This window comes from Centrocercus urophasianus, unplaced genomic scaffold (genome assembly GCF_019232065.1).
Source record: "Centrocercus urophasianus isolate 14NV4802_14NV808 unplaced genomic scaffold, USGS_Curo_1.0 seq_26, whole genome shotgun sequence".
Classification (NCBI taxonomy): Eukaryota; Metazoa; Chordata; class Aves; order Galliformes; family Phasianidae; genus Centrocercus; species Centrocercus urophasianus.
The window spans coordinates 722,915-744,147 of NW_024884822.1; the positions used below are offsets into that span (position 1 = coordinate 722,915).

The 21,233-nt window shown below is 44.9% G+C and overlaps 1 protein-coding gene and 1 non-coding gene across 2 annotated transcripts; both read left to right on the plus strand.

Moving 5' to 3' along the window:
• The first annotated feature begins 70 nt into the window (after positions 1-70).
• Positions 71-20,728, plus strand: HSPA9 (heat shock protein family A (Hsp70) member 9). The gene is made up of 17 exons (XM_042826260.1): positions 71-172; positions 409-467; positions 1,807-1,894; positions 1,993-2,174; positions 2,696-2,820; positions 4,092-4,165; positions 4,276-4,382; positions 5,215-5,377; positions 6,375-6,467; positions 7,801-8,010; positions 10,365-10,592; positions 11,358-11,462; positions 12,559-12,676; positions 14,320-14,414; positions 17,298-17,390; positions 19,006-19,146; positions 19,984-20,728. Exons 1-17 carry the CDS (start codon positions 86-88, stop codon positions 20,041-20,043), a joined length of 2,028 nt encoding a protein of 675 aa, XP_042682194.1. The 5' UTR covers positions 71-85; the 3' UTR covers positions 20,044-20,728.
• Positions 10,838-10,907, plus strand: LOC122164582. The gene has a single exon (XR_006170260.1). It is a non-coding gene; the product is annotated as a small nucleolar RNA SNORD63 (small nucleolar RNA).
• Positions 20,729-21,233: the final 505 nt, after the last annotated feature.

Consider the following 21,233-nt stretch of genomic DNA (forward strand, 5'->3'; position numbering starts at 1 on the left):
GCGATCGCTCCCCCCCGCAGCCCACGTGGGGAGAGGCTTCCAGAAGAGCCGCGGCACCGCACGCCCCGTCCTTCGCCGCTCCGCCATGATCAGCGCTAGCCGTGCCGCCGCGCGTCTTCCCCTGCTGCTGCCGCGGGGCGGACCCGGGCCCGCCGTCCCTGGGCTGGCGCAGGTCCGCGTGGGGCTTGAGGGGGCCGGGCGGGCACGGCGCGGCCTGGGCGGGGGGGGCGGGGATCTGCTGGTGGGGAGCGGGGCTGGGGGGGGTTCTGCGGCGAATTTCCGCTCGGCTCGCGTTTAAGGTTTAGAAAAGGAAGCGCGGTGTTGCAGTAGGGCTGCGTTATTTTAGAAGCTGCCATCCTCTGGAAGTTGTGGAGTGGAGGTTTCTGAGCGTTCCTCTTTGTTTTATAGACTTTCTGGAATGGCCTCAGTCAGAATGTCCTCAGAGCGGCAGCGAGCAGAAAATATGCGTAAGTGGCACCCTGCTTATCCGTGTCTGTGTGCTTGGTGTTTTTTCTCGCTGCCCTGAGCTCAGAATTGAACTGGTACCAGAACAGCAATACCAGCGAGGTGGTACCAGAACGTGTGCGGTTCTGAGGCTGCATCTTTCTGTCTTCTCATCTTCTCTTTTTCTGGTGGAACCTTTGTTTATCATCCTCCCTGCCCCCACCACTCACAAGATGCACATTGCTGAGATGTATGTGATGAAAAGAATAAAACGTAACAGCTGGAACAAATTGCTTTATGCTCCTGTGAGGGCAGGATGATGCGTGCCTCTGTGTCACTGCAGATAAAGCTTATTTCGATCAGTTTGTGCATGTTAATTGCTTGCTTTTTTACAAGATAATGAGTAAAGAATGGCAGTTGTGTAACTCAGTCAGGTGTCTTGTGGGCAGTGCTGACTCGTGACACAGAGTGGGAGATCTGTTTATGTCAGGAAAACTGCCCAGCTCTGATCAGCACAAAGAAACTGAGCAGTTGTGTGTTTTCAGTATCACTGCTTTGTGTTGTGTGGTTAGGGCACCCAAACACCTTGGGGGGTGAGCAGGTGATGCCCTGGTCATAACCAGCCCCACTCACATGTGATGCTGTGTGCTTTTCACTCTGGAACGTGGCGTTATGAAGAAGAGCTGTTGAGTCGGGGGTTCTCTATAGCCTTGAAGGTGGTAATGCACCCTTCCTAGCAAGAAGAGGCAGGTTCAAATTTGTCTTGTGTGAGAATCATTATAATTCTTTAGAATTAATTTATTGCTTTTCGGGGTCAAAAAGATGGTTGTTTTTCACTCTGTCTCAGAGGATCCTGCTTGGACTTAGCTAATTCTGCATTTAAGTATTTTTCACTTCATGCTAAGCAATCATAAATGAACTCATCCAATTTACTTGCATCTTGACTCCAGGTAGATGCTTTCTAACAAGTCTGAGTGTGAAAATCAAAAGTAACCCAAAACAAGTCCAGGAGACTTCATGTGAGAAGGACCAGAATTAATTGCAACTTATTTTACATCTAAATCTTAATGGGTGTTGGGAACACGCGTAGTCAAGATTTTCTTGGTGAAAGAATAGCATTTTATGTACTTAAACAAATAAATACAAGTCGAGCTGTAAGTGGTCTGATTGAATAGAGACCCAAAGTTTAAAATCCAGGATAAGAATGAGAGGGCATGTTATGGTCTGAGATAGAACGTGGGTTTGCTTCAACGTCTGGTCAAAAATGAGTTCGTCCTGTCTTCACAACAGAAAGGTTGTTGCTATTTGCTTAGCTGCCTTCCTTTCGTAGTAACGTTGTTTATCCTGTAATGTCCTTTACAGCTCAGAAGCAATTAAGGGTGCCGTTATTGGAATCGATTTGGGTACAACAAACTCCTGTGTGGCTGTTATGGAAGGTAAACAAGCCAAAGTAAGTAAGAACAAATAAATAAATACCATCTTTACGTCTGAATTAGTGTTTTCAGAGGCTGTGTTTTCTGATGGTGTCCGCTTGTGGTTTTTACATAGGTGCTGGAGAACTCTGAAGGTGCCAGGACAACGCCTTCAGTTGTTGCCTTCACAGCTGATGGTGAGCGCTTGGTCGGAATGCCGGCCAAGAGGCAGGCAGTAACCAATCCCCACAACACCTTCTATGCTACCAAGCGGCTCATCGGGCGGCGCTTTGATGACTCTGAAGTGAAGAAGGATATGTAAGTGAGGGGGGAGGGCAGTTCCACCTGCAGCACAGAAAAGAAAGTGCAGTGCTGTGTGATGTGAGCAGGCATAGCCCTTGTTTGGGTGAGGTGGTGTGAGCGGTGGCTGGGTGAGAAGGTAGTTATGCCCTCGTGTTTCAAAGCTTTACTTATTTTCTGAGGGCTGTGCTGTATTTTAACGTTCTTAGAGAAGTGCTCAAGTGGAACACCACCTGGACTTTCTCCCCCAGGCACTGTGCTGAGCAGTCAACGTCTGCCAAAGGAGACTTCTTGCATTCTTGAGAGTATTTGTCATGAGTGGTCTGTGATTGTGCCTAAGGCTTCTGATTAAATGGTGTAGCTGAATAAGAACAGAAGTATACTGGCACTTCTAGGACACCCTGGACTGAATAATTCAGTATTCTGTGTCTAGAACTTGCATGTGTTGTTCTGATGGTGCTTATCGTGGTGGCTCCATGCTGTTTCTGTTGATACAGAAGTTCTGTATGGCATTATTGTTTTTTTCTGTATTTTTTCAGTAAAAATGTTCCATTTAAAATTGTCCGTGCCTCCAACGGTGATGCCTGGGTAGAGGCCCATGGGAAGCTGTATTCTCCAAGCCAAATCGGTGCCTTTGTACTAATGAAGATGAAGGAGACTGCAGGTTGGTACAGTTTGATCTTTGCTATGCATAAACACAAGTGTGAGCCCAGTGCTGGGTGCTGGTAACTTCTTTGACATGGGAATTCTTGCATAGCGAGATGTCCTGTGGGACAGATTTTGGGAGGGTTTGGTGGTGGGCAGTTCTAAAGCCTCGAGGAGGGTCAGTGTGTCTGCTTCAGTGCCTTGCATTTTATCAGAATGGGATACCAGTTGTGTTTTTATTTTAAACTGAATTGGACGTAGCACCCTTGCTACAGAAGGGTGAGCTCCTTTTCCATGCAGACTTCGAATCCTTGTACCTCCCAGGCTGCAGCTCAGTGTGGGCTGTGGCTGTGAGGTGGCTTGGACCAGAAGTACAGTGAGAGAGGAAATCCTCAAGGGATCTGTTGTGCTGGCTGCAGGAACAGCTGTGGTGACTTTGAGTCTAACCAGGGAGAAATGTCCTTTCACCTGGAAAGTTTTTTTCTCCTTTTTCAATTCCTAATATGATTTCTGGCATAATTGTGTAGAATAAAAAAAGAGTAGCTGTATTCTGCAGTCTGGTCTGGAAAGTATGAAGTGTTTGGAGGGCTGGATTGAAGCTTGTTGCTGAAGCTTCAGCAGGGGGCTGCTTCCTCTGTTGGCTTTTTCCCTGAATGCTGCATGAATTCAAATGACAAGCTATCTGGTGCAAGGGTTAATGGAAAGGTAAAAATCCTGCCTGTGAATTCTTGCTGGATCATGCATGCTTTTAGTATATCTGAATCTGCATTTGATGACACTACTGCTTTCTTAAGAGAGAATTACACCCTTAAATTGGGATGTGATATGTGTTTATCTGATTTACTGGCTCAAATGCTTGTGAGCATGTAGTGCTCATGGCACAACATTTATACTGTATAAATGTTACCTGCAATGGACTGTACAATCAGGACAAAAATAAGTTCTGAGTGCTTTGCATATTAGATACTCCAATGAAACAGAAAACAGCCTTGGTTTTGCACTCTAAAAAGACAAGTTGAGCTCAAATTCTCATTGTTCAGTGGCATCAGTTGTCTGAAGTGCAGAGGTGCACTGCTGGTACAAATCCACACACTGCTTCATGTGATGGGGAAAGGCTTGGTTTCTGCAAAGCTCCTGCATCTTCCCAGAAAGCAGCAGGTTCTTGATCAGGAAGCCTGTGTTCTGTTGTCAGTTTAGGAATATAATTTCAAACTAAGTGGCAGTGTTGGTGGTATTCTTTTCACTTTAAAGATAACTGTTTTGTCTCCTGTTTTTTTTTTTTTTCTCCAGAAAACTACTTGGGGCACCCAGCAAAGAATGCTGTGATTACAGTTCCTGCTTATTTCAATGATTCTCAGAGACAGGTATTCAGCAAGCTCTTAAGATTTTCAGGCTTATAACTGTATGTGGTATCAGTTCTCAGTGCTTTTTTCTTGTTTGTCTTTTTTTTTTCCTTCTTCCTCTGCCACACTAGGCTACAAAAGATGCTGGGCAGATTTCTGGCCTGAATGTTTTAAGGGTGATTAATGAACCAACAGCAGCTGCTCTTGCCTATGGTCTGGATAAGTCTGAAGACAAAATGTAAGTGCCTCTTCCTAACACCCTCGATTAAATGAGCGTGCTGTCATTTGTTTTGTAAATGCATCTTTATTTTTTATCTTAATTGCTGGTTGGAATTCTGCCAAAGTAAACTCTCAGACGTGAATTGTGTTATGTGATGTCACCTGTATCCCATGCAGACTCTGCTTGATCGAGGAAGTTCATAATGTGCAGCTACAACTTAATGATCCAAGCTGAGTGTCAGTGTAATTATTTTACCTGCTGGTGGGGCTGTAGCTGTGGCTCAGGACAGCTGTGTGAGAGGCTGTCCCCATGGTGCCAGAGCAGTGTCATAAGAGATACGCTGAGGTTTGCTGCCTTCTATCCACAGTGTGTTTCTTTCCATGCCTGTGTTCAGCCTTCTACCACTGCCAAGGATGATCACATAAATACAGGGTAGTTTTGTTGGTTTTTTTGTAACTGGTTTTGTATTTGTGTTGGGATTATAGTGGTGTGAAAGCCTCACATATTGCAGAGCATGTTTCTTGATGGTTCAGGTGTCTTTGCCTTCCACACTAGATAGGAGCGTGCCTTTTTTCATGAAGAAGGAGCTGTCCTCTGGAATAATTGGCAAGGTTATGTGCCATCATTCCATAGCATGTTCTGCAGCAGAAACTTCTACCCAGGCTCAGTGCACTCAAAGAATGTGCACACTGTAATCTGCTTATTGTTATCTTTAGAGAAGGCTTTTAACTTCTGTGGACAGCAATACGAGTTCTGCACATTCTTCATTTCTTCATTTCCTGGTGGGAATGGTTTCTGAGCCACACTATTTTGTCTAGAAAGTAATATTTTTCTCCATCTGTTCTTGTAGCATTGCAGTTTATGACTTGGGTGGTGGCACTTTTGATATCTCCATTTTGGAAATCCAGAAAGGAGTCTTTGAGGTGAAGTCGACCAATGGTGATACTTTCTTAGGTGGAGAAGATTTTGACCAGGCTTTACTACAGTATATTGTTAAAGAGTTCAAGAGAGAGGTAAGGCATCTCATCAGAATTCAACCTTGCATTACATTGTCTTCTAACATCACTTGGTGTGCAAAGATGGGAATTTTAATAAAATATTGGGACTTCATTTGAGATCTGTGGTACAATTGAAATTTAAAAAACGTTGAAGACACCTGTAAGAACAGGAAGTCAGGCTAACGTTAATTTTCTTTAAGCTGAACGCTCCTCTCCTGGAAGACAGATGAAACAGTAGGACTTCTGCTTTTTTTTCTCCTGATGTAGCAGGACTATTTAGCCTGGGGCAGAGAAGACAGAGAGGGGATCTGATCAATGCTTATAAAAATCTAAAGGGCAGGTGTCAAGTGGATGGGCCATGGGTTTTTTTGCTGGTGCCCAATGAGAGGAGCTGGGTCAGCTGGCACAGGCTGGGATGAAGGCAGGAAGTTCCATCACTTTCTGTGATGGAGCACAACAGGCTGCCCAGAGGGGGGTTATGGAGTCTCCTTGTCTGGAGCTGCTTAAAACTCACCTGGACACTTTCTTCTGCATCTTACTGTAGGGAACCTGCTTTATCAGAGTGCTGGGCTAGATGATGCCCGGAAGTCACTTTAGACCTCTATGGTTGTGTGATTCTTTAATTATCCTATATTTAGTCTGCTTAATCTTACTAATATGGTTCTGTGGACTGATTGTGTCAGCACAGATGCATACAGTACATTGTTGGCTGTGGAGAAATTGCAGTGTAATTCCAACTCCATTGCGAATCCTTGCCTTTGTGTTCTGTGATGCAGCTGCTTTTCTAGCCTTTTATCAGTCACTTGCTAGATAATCTCTTCCAGAGCACAGAGGGCTAGCAGGCATTTTTGGAATTCTAAAGAAGTTTGCCAGTAGAGATACCAGCAGAACATGTCAGGCTGTATTTATACAAACACTTTTGCAGTCAAGTGTGGTTAAAAAATATGAACTGCAGTGAAGGAAAGCTGTTCATGACTCTCTGCTAACCTAATTTGTTGTTGTTGTTGCTTAGACAGGTGTTGACCTGACTAAAGACAACATGGCCCTTCAGAGGGTGAGAGAAGCATCAGAGAAAGCAAAGTGTGAGCTTTCTTCATCTGTGCAGGTAGGTGGCTGGGTTCAAAGCAGACCATCAAAATGTTTTACTGGACTGTTCTGCATTATTTTTTGGTTCCGTAACTCTGAAGTAGCTGCTTTTGTCTTGTGCTAACAGAGAAACTTCATTCAGGTGGCATCAGTGTAACTGAAAGTTCTTAGGCAGGATAATCTCTCAGAGTCTATTTAGGAGCCAAATCAGTTGTTGGAAGCAGAGAGTGATCACAGATGCTGGATTTTGCTTGTGTTCTGGTACTGTGTTTTCTCAACTTGCAGGGAATGTGACTTTGTTCCCAATTTACATATTTCAGAAGTGTGATGAGCATTTATCACTGCTGTGTTATTGGAAGTACTTGGGACTTTGTGTGAGCAGTTCTGAAATCTTGTGATAGTATTCACACCACTGGACTAATAACAAGAAACAATTTCTATAAAGAATCTTGTTCCCCAACAAAGGGGTTATCCAGAGAATAAGCAGCCTATATGCCTTTTTCACCCATTTTGTGTATTATTCAATATATGTATTGATGTATTCAAGCACATCCATTATTCTGGAGAGGCAGTAAGCTAAGGGTGTAATATTCTTGCTGAAGTGAAATTAAGGTCAGTTATATAGTAATTGAAATGGGGATTCTGCCAGTTCTGGGTTCTGAATAAATTTTATTTGTTGGCTGGTGGGAAGCTCATAGCACAGGGTTCAGACCAGTCACAATGGTTGCATAGTTCTGCCAGAGACATAGCAGGCTCTGTGTTAGCAGGCTCAAGAGCTGGCAAATGCAGTCTGCATACCAGAAAAAAAAACCCGGAATCTTCAGTGCTGAAGGGAAGGCAGCTCCTTTTTGGCCCTGTCCTCCCTATTTCTGAGGATGCTATTTGCAAAGTAAAATAGCATATAGAAAAGATGGATTTTTTTTTTTTTTAATCAAAGATGCAGGTTTGCTGTGGACAAATAACAGTAAGAGGGTTTATGGCCCCTGGTGCTGGTGATGTTTGTGTTAAGTAGCAATGAACTGGATCTCAGACAAGCTGTTTGCAAACAATGATGGGTTACTTCCATTCAGTAGCTTACCACGCATCAACTGTTGGGTAGCTGTTTGGCCAAGTCTTTCTGAAGATGAAATTTTGGGCTATATTGAGAAGAAGGAGTTACAGTCATAACTTCAGATGTTTCATTTCTTACTTAGCTGTGATAGAGATTAAATACTGGTGCTTACAACCTCTTTAGTGAGCATGCACATAGGTGCTTCGGTACAGGCAGGACAGAACCTGTAGCTTGATCTATAAATCTGTGGGGAGTTGCCTTGCTTTCCATTCCTGCTTTTCACGCTGTTTTTGTGCTGCAGACGGATATTAACTTGCCATACCTTACTATGGATGCCTCTGGACCAAAGCACTTGAACATGAAGCTGAGTCGCTCGCAGTTTGAGGGCATTGTAGCAGATCTGATCAAAAGGACAGTAGCACCATGCCAGAAAGCCATGCAGGATGCTGAAGTCAGCAAGAGTGACATTGGTGAAGTCATCCTTGTCGGTGGCATGACCAGAATGCCAAAGGTAAGAGCTGTCCCTGCCCCAGACACAACTGGCACAGAGCTGCTCACTGCTTACTGTTAAGGGTGATCTGTATGGAAAAGCTGGGAGTCTGCTGACCTCATAGCTCCAGTAGCTGAAGACCCCAGGAGCAGATGTGCCAAGTGGCCATGTGAGAGGGGCAGTGAGGCACTCCTGCTGCTCAGCGTGGGCCTGAGGGCTGCAGCTGAGTTGCAGTTTAAAAAGGCAAGTGGGGGAAGTATGGGAATTGCAAATTAGCTTGATTTTCTGTTGTTGACTGAACGTATGAGGTATTGGTGAGATGTACAGAATGTTTTCTCCTGTCTACCTTTATCACACACCGAATTCCACTTCAGTAACAGCTGCTTGGTAGTCTTTGCTTTCCAGTAGCTTTCTTCACTGTGCAGGGCACGTGCAGCGGGCAGTGAAGAAACTGCACCAGCACAACTTTTGTTACCTGCTGGTTGTGTGAGTTTGTCTGCTTGCTTGACAACAGCCAGTGCAGCATATTTACTTGGCTGTTCTGAACACTCATTACCTAGCACCTGGCCCTGGTGTTCTGGTGATAAGCTCCAAGTAACTTAGAGGCTTGCTATGCTGACATGTACTGTCTTGCAGATAAGGCACCGCCTTCTGGTAATGTACTGTTTTTGTTCAGAGCAATGCAGACTGCTGTTTAGCTCCCCTGAAGTCAGTGCTCCATGTGTGTGCTCACTGCTGTCTTCATAGATACACATAAACATTTTCTACAGTGATCAGTTAAAAAAAAAAAAATGCTGCATGGCAATGATTCGGGGGGTTGGTTGTTTTTTTTTTTTTATTTTTTTCTCCCCTTCCTGAAATGTGTTGGCTGCAGTTGGTGTGATAGTAAGAGCAGAAGGTCACTCAGGCAGGGGAACCAGAGGGACAAGATAAGCAAAAGCTGCTGCTCTGAGCAAAGCTGAAGTTGCAGTAACCTTCCCAAAGCCCAAGTTGTTCCAGCTGGAAAAAAAGAATAGATAACCATGTATAAAGTGAGAAAAGCAATTCTGGAAGTGGGGAAACCATTCCTGGGGCATTATGTGTCCTTTGGGAGTGGGAGACAGTATTAAATACTTTTTAGTTACAATTTTTATTTCCCCCAGTTATTAATAGCTCCTGTACTTACAGCTTTGAGGTTATATATACTTTCCTGAGTGTCTGAAGCCAGAGTTACAGCTCTGGCTCTGAGATCAGTGTCTGTATGTTGTGCATAGCACAGTGTGTTCTTTTGTATATGTTGTTGTTTGCTTCATTCCTGCCAGGAGGGAACTTGCCTTTGGAGTGCTCACGTGGCCAGTGCTCCAAGAAACATGGATGGGTGGTTAGATGTAAGAGTTCTTTCACGATGTAAAATATACTTCCAGAGAGAGAAATACTTGCAGTTAGTTATTTGGTTGTACATAAAGCATCTTCCCCTTTAGCAAACACTGCCTGCAGATGTCTCTGCTTATGTGCAGAAGCACTGGACGTTTGCTTATGGTGCAGTTTCCCAGGCATACGGCGCTCACCTGTGTAGATGCCTGCCTGATGGGCCCTCTCAGGGAGGAGGGAAGCTGTGAACAGGAACCAGCTCCCACATTCGTCTCTTTAAGGGAGAGAAATGAACTACTGAGCTGTGGCACTGTTGGTGACACATCACTGCATTCCCTTCTGGATACTTCAGCATTCAATCTGTTGCAGTCGTGAACCCGTCATTCCAAAGGGACGGAGCAGTGAAAAGCTAATAATGCAGCTTAAACTGTCTGCTGACATGGCCTATCTGCCTCCCTGGTGAAACAGCCCATTAAGTAAAGAGCTTTTCCATTTCTTTTTTTATTTTTTGTTTTTTTTTTTTTTTTTTGTTTTGTTTTTTGTAACACACAAACAAGATGAACTGTCCTTGTGCTCTGGGTGTTTGACCTTCGTTGTGCTGTCTCCACAGTTGTGCTGCCCTTGACAGCTGTGTTCTGCCCACTGTTGGCTTATACAAGATCTGGAGGAGCAGTTCTCAACTCCCACTTGATCAGCATGGACTGATCCCTTCTGAGGGTAGCTGGTTTTTGTGAGAGGACCGATGTAGTGTGTGCTCAAGCTGAGTTGGCTGACTTCACTGTGTGAAAACCTCCAGAGAAAAGGATTTCTAGGCTGAAATGAATGTGTTTAACAGGGTGCTTGAAAGATGGGGAGTTAGGGAGCAATCACAAGTCCGAAGCTTAGAGTTTCTCTCATGCTACTGGGCTACATGGCAGCAGGAACATAAAGCTGTAAACCTTTGGCCAGGGCTGGAATGTTCTTGTGGGCACAGCACTGTGCAGTAGTGGCTCACTCTACGTGAACTTTGCTTCCTCCCTATTCAGGTGCAGCAGACTGTGCAGGATTTGTTTGGCCGTGCTCCGAGCAAAGCAGTTAATCCTGATGAAGCCGTTGCTATTGGTGCAGCTATTCAAGGTGGTGTGTTAGCTGGTGATGTTACTGATGTGCTGCTGCTGGATGTGACTCCCCTCTCCTTGGGGATCGAGACACTGGGGGGTGTCTTCACAAAGCTCATCAACAGGAATACTACCATACCAACCAAGAAAAGCCAGGTACAAAATTACAGTGTCCGTGTGCTGGGGGTTTTATGGTGGTCTCAGTGCCCAATAAAAGCTGCTTAGAGCATCTCAGCAGACAGTCTTCTCAAGGAGAGGAGGCTTAAGAGTCAAAACTGAATGCTGGCCACCTAATATTTGTTGCTTATTAGTATGCTCAAAAGAGGAGAATAAACTGAATTGAGTTAATATGTGCCAGGGTATTTCAGGATGTTTGTCCTGCTCAGGATTGCAGTGTGTGTGTGCCGTGATGTAATGTCAACACATCATTCTGAAGAGGAATTGTGTGGAGACTTTCTGTAACTGAGCACAGCACCTGTTTAATTAGGCCACCTTTCTTGACCTATAAACCACCTTTGGTGTTTTTTTTCCCAGATGTTTTCCTGTGCTTTGGGCCCCTAATAGACTTGGGTGTGATCTGTTCTCTCACTTTGCCTTGTCTGGGTTACTGGTGTGTGCTCTTTCTGATAACATTTGTTCTCTCTGGGCTGTGGGGTTGGGACAAGAGCCTTGCTGCTTCAGGAGGTGATGTTCTGGTAGTGTGACTGGCTGCCAGCCACTGGAGCCTGCTGCTGGCATAACTTTGGCAGCTTTTGCACATTCAAATGCATTTAAGATGAAATGCCAGTGAACTTGGCTGTTGCTAGTCTTGGTGCTTTGTTGTTTAGTCAGAGCTCTTTAAGGAATAGGAATGTGAAAGCAAGAATCAATTCACATATTGCATTTTAGTAGCTGTCTAGTTACTTTATTTGTCTTCCACAGGTGTTTTCTACTGCTGCGGATGGGCAGACACAAGTGGAGATTAAAGTATGCCAGGGAGAGAGAGAGATGGCCAGTGACAACAAACTTCTTGGCCAGTTCACCTTGGTATGTTGGCTACTCATATTCATGACCTTAGACTTAACCTTCTTTGAGAAGGTCAAAGCTTTCTCTGTGTCAGGTTACTCCCTAGGGCAGTGTAAGGAGGGATTTATCCTGCTGAAGACATTTGTTGCTATTAGTGGTATTTAAAAAAAAAAAAAAAAAAAAAAAAAGGCAGTCTTTTGAAAGTAAAGCCTGATTCTGGCCAGCTTTTTAGTGGTAGGGGAACAGGTGGTGTTTAAGATGGAGCTCAGAGTTTCTGAACACTGTTGGGTGATGCAGTGGCTGCTGTGGCTTTAGGGCTAGATTCAGTCACCTAGATGAGCTGTCTCCATTTCTGGGCATGAAGAACTAACGAGCTCTGTAGTGTTAGACCTGTGCAGCAGATAATCTGAATGCTGAGCTTTCCTCTAGTGTTGCAAAGATGAGACTTAACCAAATCAAGCTCCATGCTAGTTTGGTCCTTAGGATGGCTCATTTCCAGCCCAGTTCCACTATTGTACAAGCACATGTAGAACTGCCCAACCTACTGGAGGACAGTCGTGCTCCAGTGACTCACGTGTGCCATGTGGCTGACTAACCTGCTCCCTGCAGAATTGGATGGCTCAGCTATTAGTGTCTGCAAAGTTCCATCAGGTACCACTGAAATTGCTAGGAGGAGCCTTCCAAAAAGAAGGGGGCTGCCTTCCTTTCGTACTTCTAAAGGAAATGGAACTGTCTGGCACTATTTTAATATCACAGTCTCGGGGGTAGCCAGTGGAGTATAGTTGTGCAGAACTGGGGAAGGAGAGCCGTGTTCTGAAGGTAAGTTGTGCCATGTTTAGCATTAAAGCTGAACCTGGGCCACCTCCAAACAAAAACTTGGGGGCTACATCTTGTTTCTGTGCCGTTGTCCTGGGCAGAAATCTAGATCATCTTGAGTTTAAGTTACTGCTAATTCACCTCGCTGGTGCCAACAGGTGTTTGAAGGGCTCAGCTCAGAGGCTTAGTTAATATTCAATTTAACTGGCAAATCACCAAGATGATGTGCCCAGTGCTGGAGCCTCATGCCCTGAGCCTGTGTTTGCAGGGCAGCTAATGACTAAGCACTTGTCCTTCGCAGGTTGGGATTCCTCCAGCACCACGTGGGGTGCCCCAGATTGAGGTCACTTTTGACATTGATGCTAATGGTATTGTTCATGTGTCAGCCAAGGACAAAGGCACTGGACGTGAACAGCAAAGTAAGTGCTCTGGGGTGCTGTGTAGGGCTGAGAAGGAGGGGTGCAGAGCAGTGTGCTGTGCCTTGGGGGGACAGAAGTTGGAGTTTGGGAATCCTGCACCTTGTTGCTGTGCTGTGCTCCAGGATGCACTGCTCCTCTCAGAGTATTGTCTGTGTGATTCTGTGCTTACACAGAGGCTGCTGAGCCTGCCAACATGGAGGTGTCAGCTCTTAAGGGAGAAATCTGGTAAACTAAAGCTTCTGTTCTGTGACCCTGGTTTGTTTCTCATTGCTTTGTTGCAAGTACCTTGAAATCTGAGCATATTGAAGCAGCAGATATTTTGAGCAACCACCTCATGCCTTTTTCATTCATTTAGGCTAGAACCATCTCTAAATAGCAGGCTGTAGCTTCAGGCTGTCAGTATGTTGCACTCTGAGAGCAGTGGGACATCAGGCCTGGTGTTCTAGGCTAGTTAGTGACCTGGCTGACCTTCTGATGCCCTGATATGGAATTAGAAAATGAATTTGAAGCATCGATAGATTCCTCTGGTACAAAATAGATTTCTGTGTGCCTCTGACTGGGAAGGCTCTATACTGTCCTTCAGTTGTTTCTTAGAGGAAATAAATTACTTAAGTGAACAAATACATGCCTCCAGTTAAGAAAACTGCAGTTGACTCTACTGGCACTGTGATGGTGTTTGCTGTTGGTCTAAATCATGCTGCTTGGTTTGGGGTCTAAATTTGTTTCCAAAAACATATTGTGTGCTACTTTGATTTCCTTGTGGATTTTTCCATGTGTGGCAGCCCTCTAGCTCTGAATAAATGTCTCCTGATACTTTTTAGCTGCCTTTCTGCATGCAGTGTGGTTCTAACTAGAAAGCTGAACACCTTATCTCACATAACTGAAAGACACCTGTGTATCCTTGTTTAGGGTTTAGTGGTTTTGTTTTTTCAATATTGGCAAAAATGATGTAGGAAACTTTGGGTCTTGAAGTACCCTTTCCTGGACTTTGCAATACTCAGGATTTTACTCTTCTCTTTCCTAATGGAATAATGCTTTTCTGCAGAAAAACATTAGCTTATGTCTGGGCTGTACTCTGTGGCACAAATGGAAAAAAAAAACAGAGGTCTTACAGAAACCAGCCCATAGAATCATGTCATGCTTGCTTATTAAGGGTAGCATGAGGAGCTAGCTGGGTAGGAATGTTGTCTTACCTCACAGCCTGAGTTGATTTCCAGCAGTGAAAATCTGTGTGAAAGTGATTTCTGGATTATTTTATGTTCTGTTTTTTTTTCTTTTTTTTTTTCTCCTGGAGTTTTGTTTTTTTTTTAACCTGCTAGAATGCCCCTTGAGTCTGTGGGCTTCTTGTACTCATTTACTTTCCAGAAGTAATAACTGGAGAGAAGACAAGGTGACTTGCAAAGCACTGGTCAGGAAGCATCTGGCAAAGCTGGAGACCATGGATCTAAGATGACAGGGTTTTGTCTTGCTGGCTGCATCACTGCCACTTCAAAGGCTGGCTGTTCTTTGTACTGCCCACGGAGCCTTGAAAGGTGCAGAGTCCTATAGCAAGGCAGCAGCCAGTGAGAGGGTTTGGGAAATGATAATCTCCTTTCCTCAAAGATGAGAGTGCATTCTTTGTTAATGTTACTTCTCTCATGCAGTTGTTATCCAGTCTTCTGGTGGCCTTAGCAAAGATGAAATTGAGAACATGGTGAAGAATGCAGAGAAATATGCAGAAGAAGACAGACGAAGAAAGGTAAAGTGATTTTGCTGCAGCATCTTGCAGTCAGTAGTTTACCCACTGCTTATTGCCATCATGTGCTATCAACTGTCACCACCTTGAAGGAGCCCCTAGGTTCTGATCTGCAGTCTCGAGCTGTTTGCTTGTACACTTATTTAGATATGTGCTTGCTTATATTCAGTCAACCCTCTGAAGTTGCAAAAAAAGCTGCACAGAGGGTCATTTAGATTTGGTTTGGGTGACTGGCCCTGTAGAATTGGTAATTCAGTTCCTTCCTGAAAAGTTATTGGGATATGGAGGCAGCAGTAAGCAAACTCACTTGTGTGCAGCTTTGCAAATGCAGCTAATGCTTTCTGTCATCAATGCCCTTTACTGTCCAGCTGCCTGTTATCTTGGCTGCTTTTCTGAAGTTAGCCTACTACAGCCAGGTTCTCACAGTGTTCTGTTCAAATGGAAGCAGTCCCTTCCAACGTGAGCCATTCTATGATTCTGTCAAGGCCTTTGATATGGTCTCACATCATTGTCTCATCTCTAAATTGGAAAGACATGAATTCGAAGGGTGGATTATTCAATGGATAAAGAATTGGTTGCATGGTCACAGCCAGAGGGTTGTTGTCAATGGGTCTTTGTCCAAGTGGAGGCCAGTTGCAAGTGGTGGCCTCCAGGGGCCTGTCTTGAGGCCATGCTCAACATTTTTATCAATGATGGGATTAAGTGCCACCCTCAGCAAGTTTACTGATGACAGGTAAGCTGGTGGTGCAGGGCAGGGAGGTGACTGTCCCTTTCTATTCTCCCCTTACAAGCACCTGCAGCACTGCAACCAGGGCAGGCCCCCAGCACAATAAAGATGTGGAATTGTTGGATGGGGTCCAGAGGAGGCCACAAGGGTGCTGGAAGGTCTGGAGTATCTATCTTATGAAGAAAGGCTGAGGCAGCTGGGGTGGTTCAACCTGGAGAAGAGAAGGCACAGGGGAGATGTCAGTGCAGCCTTCCAGTACTTGAAGGGAGCATATAAGCAGCAGGGAAACCAGCTTTTTACACAGTAAGACGAGGGGGAATGGTTTTAAACTGCAAAAAGGGGAGAATTGGATACGAGGAAGCTCTTTACTTAGAGGGTGGTGAGACGTTGTGACAGACAACACGCTGTGTGGGAGCTGTGGGTGCCCCATCCCTAGAGGTGCATGAGGCCAGGCTGCACGTGGCCCTGAGTAGTCTGGTGTGGTGGGTGCAGCCAGCCCATGGCAGGGGTTGGAGCTGAGTGATCTTTAAGGTCCCTTCCAACTCAAGCCATTCTGTGATCCTTAGGATGCTTCTGAGTTTATTTTAGAGCTTAATTTATAGAACCTGCTAATCATAGCTGCACCACATCCTCTTCCTTGTGAAGTGGGAAGTTGCTTTCTGTAGTCCTTCAGGTCTTGCTGTCTGGCATCTTGGGGGCGTTATTCATCTGAGCACAGCGTTTGCCCTTGATGCACGTGAAGCCAAAAGGAGACATTTGAAAGTCTCACTTTGTCAGAAAGGACTGGCATTGACTGACACTTGCCATGGCTGAGTGGCTGAACCTGGGATTATTAATAGGATTAATGGTTGGAACTAATTGGTTTAATGAGAGTGGGACTACTGAATTACACTTCTGAATACAGAGGATTGATTTTAGATGGGCATGGGGAAGGCCTGACCAGAGATTCGGCACCAGCATATGTGTAGTGATTGCTGAAGCTGGCACACTGAATTTACTGCCTTGTGTACTCCTACCCTGTGTAAACCTGTCTCAAATGTTCCCACAGCCCTATAAATCTTACCTGCAGTAAGTGAAGAGATCAGAAGAGAACTAAAGGAGAAAATATGTGGAATAAATCCACATGAAGTAGCATTTCCATGCCTCAAAGGCTCTAGGGTCACGAAAGATTGGATATTATCACCTTTAGGTTAGATGCAGAACATTTAAAGACTTTGGTCTGGAAGTCCTACTGTTTAAATAACTGCATCATTGCCAGAGAATGTGGATAATGGCAGAGAACTTGAAGAGGCTGCAGGAATTTTCTGTTGTACTTTGACTTTAAATCACAGAATAAGCTTTTCCCTATTGTAGTCAAAGTGGGAGTCATCTCTGTCCACTGAGCTATCACATGGGGTGATTGTTGCTTTCTTCACTAATGCTGCTGTCTCTTTACATGGTCTGCATAACTGTAATTGTCAAAATTCCATGCTTTGCTGGATTTACCACCCTGCTGTAAACTCTGACATCCCATGAAGAGTGAAAATATAGAATAGAAACGAAATTGTCATCAGCTTTCCTCAGCCACCTAAGCATATCATCACATCCTCATTCAGGTAGTCTGTTCTTTTGAGATGAAGAGGGCTGGGTGTCCCAAACTGATGATGATGCCAACATTTGGATCAAATTGTACCTTAGGACTACCACTCTTCTTCAGTCAGTGCCCAGGGAAGCATCAGTACAACAACCCAGTGTTTAAGTTGTCTCTTAAGTTGATGAAGAAGCTTAAGGGTATTCTCAGACAGCTCTGTGGCTTTCTGAATGAGCAGGACGTAGAACTGTGCTGTTACTGCTTTTGCTCACCCTTTGAGCATGCTGGTAGCACTGCTTTGTTTGTTGCTTCTAGGGAAGTGGGACTTGCTGGGTATCGAAGAGTAAGAACTGCAGCTGTGTTGCCTTGTTTAGACTGCTTGTTTGGCCTTGGTGGTGCTGGGATACACCTAGAAATGGCTCATCTGCAATTCATTTCTCTACCTTGCTGTGAAGAACTGTGGTGGGAGCTAGAATGGAGTTAGGCAGCTTGGGAAAATCAATGTTAACAGCTATATAACAAGCTATATGTATGTAGCTTGTAGCACCAGTGCTGTGTGCAGTAGGCCCTCATGAGTTCTCTTACCCAGGAACGTGTGGAAGCTGTAAACATGGCTGAAGGCATCATCCATGATACGGAATCTAAGATGGAGGAATTCAAGGATCAGCTGCCAGCAGATGAGGTAGGTAGTTTCTGTTACCTTAAAAGTAAAGGAGGTGAGATACTTCACCACGTCTGTGCTCAAATTCTCACTTAACTTATAGCTGACTCTCACCAGTGGCTCCAGCTCTGTGTGTTGCCAGTCTGCATGAGGGCAGCACAGTCACTGACTTCCAGGGTTTCCCACTTGGATGGGTATGCCCAGGAGGATGTGGAAGCCTACTGATGTGGATGTGGTTTGAATGATAGCGAGTATCTTATTTCAAAGTGTGAATTCAGTGGAAATGAAGATCCGAGAGCCTGAGAAGCTGTTAATCCAAGATTTCTGCAGGAATTGTCCTTGGCATGGCCTTGCAGTGCTTTGATAAGGACTGTGCAGTGGCCTGTATGAGAGTACTGCTCAAAAGCTGTGCTCTGCAGAGTCACAAAGCAGAGTTGCTCTGCAGTCCTGGTGGTCTCAGTAGCGTGAATGCAGCACCTGGGAACTGGAAGGCAATGAAAATTCTTTTATTCACTTAGCTCCATTTTTTTCTCTGTCTTTGGAGTGAAGTGGATATTCATTGTCAAGGGAGCACTAGTAATAACATTCCAGGTGGCAGTTTAATTTCCATGTTATGATCCATGTTATGAATTTCAAAAGCCAAGTTTAAAACGGATTGCGCAGTCTTCAAGTTAAAAGCTCTTGGAAAAAGAATAAAAGGGCACTGTGAGGTGTCTGAGGGAATGAGTTATAGTGTGGTTAAGTAGCCTCTGATGACTGCAAACTGTTTTGGCTCAAATCCTCTGTGCTTGGGATTAAGATTTTCTATCCTGTGAGGGAAAACTCCAGCACTTACATCTGTGTTCCCTGCAGGGACTGTTCCCAGTCATGTTTTTTGGGAGGGAGAACCAAGGGAAAGCGAGCAGCAGTGCTTGAAAGAGGCCCTGCATGGTGTGGGTAGAGATAGCAGCCTGGCACAGACCTCAGTTGCCTTCCCAATCCCATGGGTCTGAATGAGGAGAGCTCTGCCCACGTTCTCGCTGTGAGCAGTGCTGAGCAAGCGCTGCTGGCACAGCTGTCCCCCAGTAACCTCACTTCCCAAGCCTGCGTCGCCAGCAGCGTGCCAGCCTGACAGGGAGATGCCAGACTGTGTGGAGGGTTTGACAGATGGCTACAGGGGCTAGGATGAGACCACATTGCTTTTGTTTGCCTCTCTGCTCCTCCCACGTGTAACAAAGGGATTAAACAGGGTTGTGAGCAGCGTTACTTGCTGGCTTTCCAACAGAACCTTAAGTATAGATGAAAATCAGTTTTCTTTTCCCTTTACCCTGGCTCTGGTGCAGCCAAATGGCTGGTGAGGGGTGCATGTTCCTCCTTGGCGGGCTGCTCAGTCTCTGCAGTGCTGTAACTGCAAACAAGGGGACCGATTAATGCCGACTGGGGTGCATTTAGTGAGGTGGACAGGTGCCCGTTGGAACTGAGCACAGTTCTAGTCCCTGCAGACCATATGGCTCCAATTTGAGACTAACTTCACAGCTTCTGACCAAAAAAAAAAAAGGTATCTTTTCTGTGGCCACTAGGTGGATGAAATGACTGGACTGGGATGCTGGGTGAACAACGTGCAGTGCTTCATCGTGTTTCTCTGATTTCTTTGCAGTGCAACAAATTGAAGGAAGAAATTGCTAAAATGAGAGAACTTCTGGCTCGTAAAGACACTGAAACGGGAGAAAATATTAGGCAGGCAGCAACCAGTCTGCAGCAGGCTTCCTTGAAACTCTTTGAAATGGCATACAAGAAGGTAGGTTCGCAGTCATTTGTGTTTTCTAGTGCTTGGATGAGGAGGGGTGAGTCATGCCACCAAACATCTGGGCAGGGGCTGTGCTGGAGGTGATGCTGTGTCAGTGCAGCTCCTTTGAGTGACAGCTTGCTACAGGGGCAGCTGTAGGAAGTCAGAGCAGAAGGCGGCCTGCAATCCTGGCCATCCTGCTGTAGGTGGGCTGCCTCACAGATTGTGTTACGTTACTGTATAGCGTTGTATAGGAAGGTGGGGAAGCTGTTAATAAGGAGCATTGGGAACACATGGATCAGGCTTTCCTTCAAATGTGTAGAAGGTACCTAAAGTAGTAAAGTGATGCTTGGAATATTTTAAATGATTGTGTAATGGGTTTCCTGGTCAGCCTGCCTAAAATCCCTGTAATAAGGCAACTGGGGCTTTTTTCTCAGTGAAGGGCCAGCCTGTTTGAGCCCCCCTTGGCAGATGTACTTAACCTGTCCAAGGGGTATTTATCAGAATGGAAATGGCACTCACTGCCCAGGCAGCCTTGGTGATGCTAAGCTTCCTTCCTGTGGAAAGCTGCTTTTCTGATGTCAAACTGGAGCTGTGCAGTGCTGCAATGTAAGCTTGTTATGTCCACTGGGGAAGAGTAATTAATGGAAAGATAATTTCCTTGTATTAGTAGCAGTCACGCACAGATAAAGATGGTTTCTGTTCTCCAATGAAGGATTACCTTTTTTCTTTGAAGAAAAGTTGAAGAAACCTTGTGGCTCTATAAGTAACCAAAGCAGCTAGTTTGGAAAAAATGGCTGGGAGAAGCATATTGTTGTTACTGTAACTAATAAGTTAACTCTATCACAGATGGCCTCGGAACGAGAGAGTTCTGGAAGTTCAGGAGATCAGAAGGAAGAGAAGCAATAAGAAGTCTATCTCACCTTGATGAGAGTACAAAGAAGAGGTGGATATTCTTGATGCTTGGGAGAGAAGGGACCTTCCTGAGCAGAAATGGGCAGAATTCAGACTTACTGTGTTTTTGCAGTATTCTATATATAAAATTCTTAAATGTATAAACTTAGTGATGTGTCTGCTAGATAAATTGTCACATGATGAAAGTTAATTCATGCAAGATGAAGTTCTAAGTGTTTGGCCCTGTGGTATTCAACTGAGGCTCATGGGGACTTGCTGAGCATTTAATTCTAATACTTGACACAATGGTGTGCTACATCTGATATCAAAGTTTGAAAACCATGTTATTAAATCAGAAGGTGGAGATTGAAATTCTGGTGGATCCTCCTTGTGGATCTGAGTATTTGTGAACAGGTAATAAGGCCTGTGAACAATGCAATGATAAGGCTGGTTGTGTTGCCAGAGAATACTCAGATCTGCAGCTAGGTTAGCACCCTCATTCTGACAGAGGTGGGTTACTTCAAATGTAGTTGTAACATTTCTTACAGAAGAGGCCATGTGGAAGTTGCATACTTTACTTGTCTGAGCCTTCTGCTCCATCCTGTGTCTGTTCTTTGCTTATGGCAAAAAAATCTCCTGGATAATAAAACTGTTATTGGATCCATTCTGGATTTTTTTTAAATAAAAGCAGAAAAGTGTCCAACGTGGAGTTCTTAGTATCCTGGCCTTTGGTGGAAAACATGAGTCTGCAATCTGCCCAACAGGCTCTGTGCAAGGGCAGTGACCAGCTCTAACAGCAGCGGGTTTCTGGAATTTGTGCTTGATTTGAGCATGGAAGGAACGTGCTTGGTATGAAGTTTGGGTCCATCCCGTCTGTGAGGCACTGCTGCTGCCCTCACATGAGATGCCTGGAAGTCCTTGTGTAATCTGTGGTACATCGTCCTGGCACTCTGTGCTTGGGCTCAGTCTGCTGAAACAGGCTGTAGACTGAAAACAGCAGTTGCCCACTGCTGCTTCTCACAACCGAAGTTTCCCCCTGGATATGCTGTCGCCTTGTCCCATTGCATAGTCACCTCACTTTGTTGCACTTTCTCCCTTTTCTGTCCCTGTGTGTGCAACCTTGTGGAAAGAGAAAAAGCACCACTTGTAGCTGCCTTTATCTGACAGCTCAGATGTGTAGGCAAGAGGAAAACATTTCATCCCAG

Excerpts from the sequence above, each read along its gene's own strand:
- HSPA9 (XM_042826260.1), top strand. The coding sequence starts at position 86 with ATGATCAGCGCTAGCCGTGCCGCCGCGCGTCTTCCCCTGCTGCTGCCG. Across the intron at positions 4,166-4,275 it reads TCAATGATTCTCAGAGACAG|GCTACAAAAGATGCTGGGCA; the intron begins GTATTCAGCAAG and ends CTGCCACACTAG. Across the intron at positions 17,391-19,005 it reads ATCAGCTGCCAGCAGATGAG|TGCAACAAATTGAAGGAAGA; the intron begins GTAGGTAGTTTC and ends ATTTCTTTGCAG.